We start from the raw sequence: 9,396 nt of genomic DNA, 5'->3' as shown, positions 1-9,396 counted from the left end.
TTTTGACATAAAATAATTTAGAGATTATTTTTTAGAGATTTTTTGAAAAATCAGAATTTATTTTGCGTTTGTTTAGCGGTGTAAAAATCACTTTTTTTAAAAAATAATTTAGTTTGTTTGGATACAGCTATATAAAAGCGATTTTTTTGTTACAAAATTAGTTCAATTTTTAGATCCATATTTTCTCTCTCCTCTAAAAAAAATCTATTTTTTTTAAAAGCTGCTCTCAACAGCTTCTCATTTGAAGTTGTTTTTAGATTTTTTTTAGATTCTGATTTTTTTAAAAAAAATCTGTTACAAACGAATGCAATATTCTTAAAAGTGATTATTTTATTAAAAAAGTGATTTTTTCCTAAAAAAAGCTATAACAAACGGGCTCTAATAAAAAAAAAATCAACGGCAGTTGGGGGGAATTTTTGGGGTGCTAGAGAGCAATTTTTTAAGTGAAAAAAGAGCAATTTTCTTTGTATACCAATATGGATGAACCTCAAACTTGCCTCATGAACCAACACAAACCACAATGGTTAGTCGTTAGCTTCTTTGCCGGTCTCGAACTAGGTACCACAAGGTGAGACGCCGAATTGCAACCAAATGACCTCAAAGAGACCAGCAATGGTTGGCTAAAAGTTTCAAAGAAGCACGTTATTCTTAACAAATACTTTGACATTCTCACTTCAACTGTGTCATTCAATCATGACTTCCAAACACATCTCTTCACTTTTAATGGTTGGCTAAAGATTCAATATTTCCTATCAACCTTTTCTTCCAAACATCACCGCATCCATGATTCTTAGATGAACATATTTTCATGAAAGTTGACATGCACTTTCATATATATTTGCAACTTTCTAGAGAGAATTCAGCCTTTGCTTTTGAAAAGGAAAAAAAAACGTACGGAATAATTTATCTTACGAGACTATGAAATTTTAAGATTCCTCAAACCATTTGTCCAAAAAATTAGTCTTCAAACCTCTTTTAATCCATATATTGTAAAGTATCAAAGTAACAGCCCTATATGTTGTAAAATATTGTAAGGGAAGACTGAAAAATTCCTCAGCTGGGTTCCCTTGGAGTAAAACTTTAGAACAGAAAATGCAGAAAACAAAATATTTACACTGTTATTCTAACCGTCATTAGAAATACAAGAGCATTTTTCTTTCCAAATTCCAATTGCAAGATCCTGAATTATAGAAGAAGAAGCACATTATCAAAGAGTGAATGACTACTACCCTAGAAAAGCTCAGTAAATTTCATAATTGAAAATCCTACATATGATGGCAAAATAACAATGTATACCTTGAAAACTAATAACGAAAATGCAAAATAAATAAAAAAAGGGAGGAAGGAAGGGGAAATTGCAAAAGGATGAACACTTTTTTCCCTTCTTTTGATAGCAAAAACACATGGTTTATCATCTCATGGCAAAGACAAAAAATCATAAATCATGTATTTATTCAAGGTTAAGGTTACACATAATGAAAATCTGACTTACGGAATTTCATTCGTCGTCACTGTCAGACATAATTGTCATCCGGCGATGGGTTGTTGGTTTCTTAGGAGGAGGAGAGCCTTCATCAGAATCAAACCCCTTCTTTTTGGCCTTGCCTTTTAAATTCTTACTCTTTTGCTTCAGACCCTGCAAGTAAACATGAAATAGTATTTAAACCATAACAATGTTAATTGATAACTTATTCATACATTAGTGCATTCCGTAGGTGGGCAACCTAACAGATATGTAAAGAAGAAAGAAAAAAATACCAGAACAAAAAAACAAGGATAGTGTTAGGATACCAATAGACAAGTATCACTGAAACAAAGCTTAATAAGGAACTCGGTAGCAAAACCCAAATGAACAAAATGGAAATGTTAAGAGCAATATTCAGGCATCAAATAAAGTCTAACTCTACCTAGAGACCATGGCTGAAAGATGGTCACTCGTCGTCAGTCTACCAATTCACTTTAAAGGACAAAGTAATCTCACAATAGATAAATATATCAACACAACAGTCAATAATAGGTATTGGGTAATGCTAACAAATCATGGATGTGTTAATATATCAACCGTTGTTTTTCCTCATCAACGGTTGAGAGATGTCTTTCCTCTTAAAATAAGAAAAAAAATATCTTGATACCATCAGTAGCTATATCTCATAGGATCGGTATCTCATCATACTCTCTTAAAATTATTAAACATTATTGACCCAACTCAAACCAACCCAATAATGATTAGGTTGGTCCTGGTTAATTGCCCATTTTTTTAAATCCAAAGCAGCAATCAAATGTTAATGGTTTGGATCTAAATTTTCCCTAACTGAAACCAACGCAACCCATGGCCCCCCTACTTCCAAAGTTCCCAACATGAATCAAGGCACATAAGTATCCTAATATCTGTACAAAATATTTGTCTTCCACTTTAACAACTGACAAGAAGACAGCAAGTCCTATGCAAAATATTGCAAGCATTTCAGCACTCATGATAATCACTAGTGTTTCACAGCCAGAGATTAAAAGAAAACCAATTAAACAAAGATAAAATTGATTGTTGTGAACCAATAAATGGTAAAGGTGCACTAACAGAAAGTAAACTGGAAATAATTAAAAATAATTCTATGAACTACATAGTTGAAGATAAATATTTAAAAAAAAATATTCAATACCTCATCTTCGTCCTCATCCGAAGCATCATTTTCTTGTTCTATTTGTTCATCTTCTTCCTCATCCTCATATTCTGCCTCAGAATCATCATCCCTCATACGAGAACGAGGCCTTTCTTCTTCCTCGTCGTCTTCAGTTTCATATTCTGACTCTTCTCTCTCATCATCTGGGTAACCCACTTGGTGCCGGGAGGATTTTGCTGGTGGGAGGAACGATGGCTTACGAGGGATGCTCTTTGGTCCCTGTGACTAGAATTCCATAAAATAACCTTCATTAATGTTAACGCAAAATCAACAAAATGTACAATTCCTAGAGACAAAATAATAATACCTTCTTAGCATTCATAATCCGTTTCTCTGCTCGGACTTCTGCTTCGAAATCCTCTTCATAGTGACGCTGTGTTCGACGAGAGTCATAATAATCTGCTTCCTCATCCTGAAGAAAGGGAGCATTAATAAATAATGGAACTGACACAGTTTAAGTAGGCAGACACGCCTAGAAAATATTGCAGCAAATGCATAACATCTAAAAGACAATAGTGACTCTAGGAAACAATCCCTAAATTTATACCTCATCCAAAGCATCCTCTAAAAACCCAGGAGAAAGTTGACGCCTCCTCTCAGTTGGAGTATATTTCCGATTCACCTTTTCGCGCTTACGGGTAAGAAGTACGTTGGCCCTGATAGTCTGACTTTCAGCCTGAAAATGATAGAGAAATTGGATTATTGTATTTGAGACATAATTTAAGTATGTGACTGATTTGTATGATTGATTATACCTTTTCCTTTTCTTCTTTCTCCCTCTCAGGATCAATGTCTGTAACACAGTTTTTAATCTTAACAGCCTTCCTTTGCCTTGAGTCAACAATTGCAGTTAACAACCGATGAGAATTCGACGACAAGGAAGAGGGCATAAATTTCATTTTCCTTGATAGTTGTCCTTGTGATTGCAGAATTCCCTGTAAACAAGTGCACATAGTCCATTGAGGAGAAACAGTAAATCATCAAGTATGCCATGAGAATAATGAAATTCACCTTTCCATGTCTAAGGAAAAGATGTGCTTGATCATGCTGGGCATCCTGCTCAGATATGTCAAGAACTTCGTTCCCAATCAATAACTGAAGGCTTCCATCAGACCACCTTACAAAGCGAGCATTGCTTTCAACCTGATCATGAACAAGATTTTTTACTATAAAATAAGTGATGTAACGCAACTGAAATTATTCTGCCCTTAACATTCAACAATAAACAAGAACCAATAACTCAGTTTGCCAATACTCTTACTCAAAAACAGCAATGCAAAAGAATACATATTGCACATTCAATGTGTAAATTTTCTGCACCATATCAACAGTAATACATATTAAATGCCATTTCATAATTAGGCTATTTCACACTATAAGTCAAACCATTAACAAAGATCTAAAATTAAATGCACTATCTTTAAATATGATTCATGAGAGGACATTATAACATCGCCTGATTCATTTATTGACCAAGCCTAACAGGAAAAAGGTTTAAGTTGTTGTCTATAACTACAAGTCCAGCACCTGTAGAAAAGACCCGCTGGTAGACCAAACCATTAGTAAAAGGGAGAAGAATACTGAAAAAACTATAGACCAGACCATTAAGAAAGATTTGGAATTAAATGGTTTAAATGTAGACATGGTCCATGATCGAGCAAGGTGGCATCGTACAATGAATATATCCAACCCCACCTAGTGGTCAAAGGCTTTATGGGATTTTGTGGATTCTTGTTACAACTAAGAGTGTAATGGTTGCCACTTACCATGGATGTAAAAGAAGGAAAGTAAAAACGTGAGATCATAGTAGCATGCAAAACAAACTAAAATAGTATACAATTACTTACAGATGTTGTGCCATCAGGATTTGTGACTTTCCTCCAACGTACAATATTGTTCTCCAAGCGTATGCGCTTCTTGTTTCCAAATTCATCAGTTACAAAGGTATCTTCTTCTTCATATGTTCTAGGATCAAATGGTTTTGGATCAACTCCCATGATATTGGAAACTTTAAACACGCTCATCTGCCACACAAATGAGAGGCTGTTATAGGAATGCATATCATATTATAAAGGTGTTCTATGTGTAGTTAGGTTCCAATAGAGTGATACCATATGTCAAAATCTATTCAACATAATGTATTTATTGTAATCCAAACTTGTAAAATTCTCATCATTTAGGTCACTTTGACCAACCATAACATCAGAAATTTCTCAAAAAAACTTCCCTTAAAGATATGTTGGTGTTCCTTTAAACATTTCAAAATTCAGACATTCACTAATGCAAATGCCAACTTTTAACTAACAAAAAATGTTCAAGTATGCAAAAGAAGACTAGAAACTAAATGTATTAACAATCCTCATTTTAACAATAACATATAGAACATAGGTCTCCAACACAAGGCAGACCTTTCCTGGAAGAGCTGGTGGTGGACGTAGTGGAATTTCTAACTCCAATGGTGGCCCAAGTGGCTTATCTTTAGTTTTCATCTCAATGTTTTCCTCCTCTGATTCATACTGATGCTCTTCATCAGCAAGTATATCCTCGGGTCTCAAGCTCTTTTCATAACTCCCTTCCTCCTCCGCAGTATATCTCTACAACAGGAAATCAATTAAATGATTAATTCTTAAAATTTGAACAATTAACAGATAAATGAAATATATGTCGCTATACACTGACTAACACTCACATTTGAATCTTGTTCAATGTCCTGCTGAGCTGCGTACCCCATATCCTCCTCTTCATCATCAAAATCACCAAATACATCACGAATTTCCGGGGCAGAATCCAAATCATGATTCTGATCTTTGTCATCTCTGGGTGACCCACTATTTTTTTTCCAAAAAAAAATAAAAAATCAGTTTCTGATTCTCAATGTTGGGCAACATATAAAAAATTGTGCAAGCTGAATCTTGGGTCATCAGACATTTTCTATGTTCTATTTGGTCCTCTAATTTAAGATAACTTTTTAAAACACGCATATCAGTCAACACAGAAAGTATAGAACAGAATAGCACAGGCAACACATCCTATAAATCATGATCGGACGTAGATATATTCGTTGCGAATCGTATAATGCCGAAATCAATTACAGTGATAAAATCTTATCTTTTCATGAGAGTATTAACTTAGCTCAGCAGAAAATAGGTGGATAATATGAATCCCCAAGAGGGAAAAAAAATGAGGAAGCAAAATGACATTAACATAATAAATATACATGTTCTATTTTCTGCATCTGCACATCATATTAATGTCATCAGATCTATCTAGATTGAAATCATATTAAAAACTTCAAGGGACAAAAGCTATGCAGATAATACTTGCGCTGTTGCCGGGTGGATTGGCACTTAGACATAAAGTGAGTCCTTGTTGCGGGAGATTTACGAGAACCGACTCTGACAGCCGAGGATCGCGGCCAATCAGCAGAATTGTGGGCGCCAGGGTGAAATTTGCACCTTTTTCTCATGGAATAATAAAATCGGCTACTTCTGGTGATGTTGAGCTGCTGGGCCTGGACACTGCTGCTCTCTGCGTCTGCAAGTCCTTGAATCCTAGAAGCTCCTCTCTGCTTTCGTCTCTATGTTGTGCGCAAGTTTCTTCCTCTTTTTCTCATTCTCTTGGGTGTTCAATCTCTACTAATGTTGTGTGCAAGTTAATTTTTCCTGATGGTGAGAAGATGGAGCATAGGGAATTGTAAACGGGGACTAGGATTAAAGAGTTCGCTGAAGAGGAATATTGGGCACTTGGGCCCAAACCAATTCACTGCTGTTTTTTTATAATAAGAGAGGAATGATTGTTTTTGACAAAGTAATAATAATAATAATAATAATAATAATAATAATTAAAAGGTCTAAGAAAGGAATTGGGCTGTCTAGCTAGATTATTGGCAAATTATAAGAAAGTATTATTTCTTGATCTGAACACGCTGGCCCAGTTTCATTTCCAGCTACACCGATACACAAGATTGACGACAAAGGACAGAGGACGAAAGTAGGTCTCAAAAGGCATGCATATAAAAATTACTCTAATTCTCTTAACCTGAAGCTTGTCGGATTTGAAATTCAATCATATAAATAAAGCACAAAAATAATTGAGTAATCTTTATATGGATGTCTTTTGAGACATACTTTCGTCCTCTGTCCTTTGTCGTCAATCTCGTGTATCGATGTGGTTGGAAATGAAACTGGTTTGGGCCCAAGATAGCAGATAGGAGATTCTAGGTTGCAAGGACTTGCAGACACAAACGCAAAGAGTAGCAGTGTCCAGGCCCGGCAGCTCAACTTCACCAAAAGTAGCCGATTCTATTATTCCTCAAGAAAAACGTGCAAATTTCACCCTGGTGCCCACAATTCTGTTGATTGGCCGCGATCCTCGGCTGTCAGAGTCGGTTCTCATAAACCCCCCACAACAAGGACTGGCTTTATGTCTAAGTGCCAATCCACCCATCTAAAAGAATTGAGTTGAAGCACACTAAGAGAACAATATCTTCATGCAAGAGCATAAGAATCAAGAAGGACTACACCAGAGGACTCTTTATTTCTAAGAAACCTAGTGGCTAGACTCACACATCTTAAGCTTGGAGAAATAAGGAATCCTAGGTTCGAACTCAGGCCCATGCATATCATCGTCTTTGCATCTACCAACTAAGTTGTACTTACATGACAACTTTTATATATATATATATACACTTATTAAAAAAAATTATACAAATTTGGTCTTAATCAAAAACAAAAATACTACTTTACGTTGCAGATACACTAAGAACAACAAATCTACACAACTAATAAAACCCGGTTCAATTAGCAACCACATAGTGTGCCGCTTCTCCAGCAATTTCATTGTAAAATTTTCCGCGCCAAAAAACTTAATCAAAACAGCACCAACCCAACAATGTGGTAAATTAATGAATTAATTAATCAAAAAAAAAAAAGAAAAAAACTACCTCAGGCTTCTTCTAGCTGCTGCATCAACTTCCTGTTCATCATCATCAGATCCACTTTCAACGACATCCCTACGCTTACTGGTAACGACACGCTGATTGTAATCATCTTTGGCATCACTATCAGTATCCCCCCTACCTTCACTCTCTTCTTCCACTCTCTGATCACCAACCTCTCTCTCACCTTCACTCTCTGCTTCTTCTTCAACCTCTCCCTGCCCCTCAACTTCTCCTTCACCCTCTTCAACTTCTTGCCCTACCCCTCCCTCTCCTTCATCCTGCAATACCAAAAATTCACCATTTCAAATTTTCAATACGATCTTCCAAATGCATAAACAAAGGAATATGTATCATATACAGATCAATTGAAATTTCACGCAGAAGCTAGCTAGGGTATAGAGAGAAAAAAAGATTGAATTTACGCAGAATTGAATTGAATTGAATTGAATGATAATCTTACAGAATTGAGTTGAGGATTGGATTCATGTTCGGATTCAAGTTCATCTTCTTCCTCCTCGGATTGATCTCCGAAGAGATTCTGCATCATCTGATGCCGTTTCTCTTCACCCCCCATTTTTCTACGCTCTCTCTGTTTGGGTGGGAAAAGTGAAGAGAAGGGTTTTTCGTAGCACCGTTTTGAGCTTAGAACTTGTGTTTGTGTTTTTGTTTGTTCCTCTTCTCAAAGACAAAAAAAAACTACTTATATTGTTTATACTACTCATTAAATCAATTATAAATATATTTTTTTGGTTACTATGTGCGAGAGATATTTCTTCTCTTCACATCGCATTAATCAATGTTTATATCAATGGTGATTTCGCATAGATTTATTTTTTATGACCGTTTATTTTGCAGAGATTTCGTGCTCCGTACGGAAGTGTGTTGGTTTCTGTGGGTTTTCACAGATACTCCGTGATACACACGGAAGTAGGTTAGTTTCTCTGTTTTATTTTTCATAATGATAAAACTTAGAAACACGTCGTGCAAGTAACAAGGAATGAAGTAGTTGATGATATAAATTACTTGCCGATTATCGGAAGGCTTCAAACTTACGATACTCAAAGTTCATAATGGGCTTGGTAAACGAAGTTTTGTATCATTTTACTCTGTCAAAAGATTAGTTAAAGAGTTATACTTTAGCCGAAAATCGAAGTTTATCAGAAGCTTGGTCTAAAATTCCTGAAAAATTAGCTTTTTATGATTACGTCGGCAATAATCCGGCAAAAGGGGGATTGTTTAGAGCGGGCTCAATGGACAATGGAGATGGAAGAGCCGTTGGTTGGTTAAGGTTTAGGGTTTCTTGTTTTTTTCCATAAATTTCCCCATGTGTATACTCATCTTCACCATGGGTGACGTTACTTTCAACAATCAACTGAAAACCCATCAAAATTGATAACCAGTTGTCAAATTGATAAGAAGTTATTACAAATTGATTCCACATAGTGATCCATTATTGTTGCCAACGCAATTATTTGTCTCGAGCGCAATTATTGTTAAGTGAATATTTAAAGTGAAAGTAAATGTATGGCCTCGAGTTTTTTAAGAGTTTGTAACGTAAACCATGTCACGACTCGATCTAATGAACTGAGTTCTTCTTCCCCCGATGGATTGGCCAATGAAGAGGTTTTACATCATTTGGTGGCAAATATCTTCTCTCTTGTTTTGTATGTGGATAGGGGTTTCAAATACAAAATTAAGGAGATGTGTGAGATAATTTAAATTTTATGAATATCTTCTCTTTTGATGTATTCCCTTAATAAGTTTCCGCCCTCCTATGTG

At 35.6% G+C, this 9,396-nt stretch overlaps 1 protein-coding gene across 1 annotated transcript; it reads right to left on the bottom strand.

Moving 5' to 3' along the window:
* Positions 1–944: 944 nt before the first annotated feature.
* On the bottom strand, positions 945–8,286 carry LOC146936200 (protein LEO1 homolog). Its single transcript, XM_085751187.1, has 12 exons — positions 8,078–8,286; positions 7,621–7,895; positions 5,368–5,506; positions 5,087–5,272; positions 4,526–4,702; positions 3,690–3,821; positions 3,434–3,613; positions 3,226–3,354; positions 2,986–3,090; positions 2,658–2,903; positions 1,493–1,636; positions 945–1,180 (listed from the first exon to the last, which is right to left on the bottom strand). Exons 1-11 carry the CDS (start codon positions 8,189–8,191, stop codon positions 1,499–1,501), a joined length of 1,821 nt encoding a protein of 606 aa, XP_085607313.1. The 5' UTR covers positions 8,192–8,286; the 3' UTR covers positions 945–1,180; positions 1,493–1,498.
* Between the last annotated feature and the right edge of the window lie 1,110 nt (positions 8,287–9,396).

The sequence above is a fragment of the Medicago sativa genome, chromosome 3 (assembly GCF_051527215.1).
Source record: "Medicago sativa cultivar Bolivia chromosome 3, Bolivia_mono, whole genome shotgun sequence".
Taxonomy (NCBI): Eukaryota; Viridiplantae; Streptophyta; class Magnoliopsida; order Fabales; family Fabaceae; genus Medicago; species Medicago sativa.
Note: the sequence above shows the minus strand (reverse complement) of the source record. Positions and strands in the feature narration are given on the sequence as shown.

Coding starts and splice junctions, on each gene's coding strand:
- LOC146936200 (XM_085751187.1), bottom strand. CDS start 8,191: ATGGGGGGTGAAGAGAAACGGCATCAGATGATGCAGAATCTCTTCGGA. Junction 3,614..3,689: donor TTTTCCTTAGACATGGAAAG/GTGAATTTCATT, acceptor ACTTGTTTACAG/GGAATTCTGCAATCACAAGG. Junction 3,355..3,433: donor AGAAAGAAGAAAAGGAAAAG/GTATAATCAATC, acceptor TATCATTTTCAG/GCTGAAAGTCAGACTATCAG.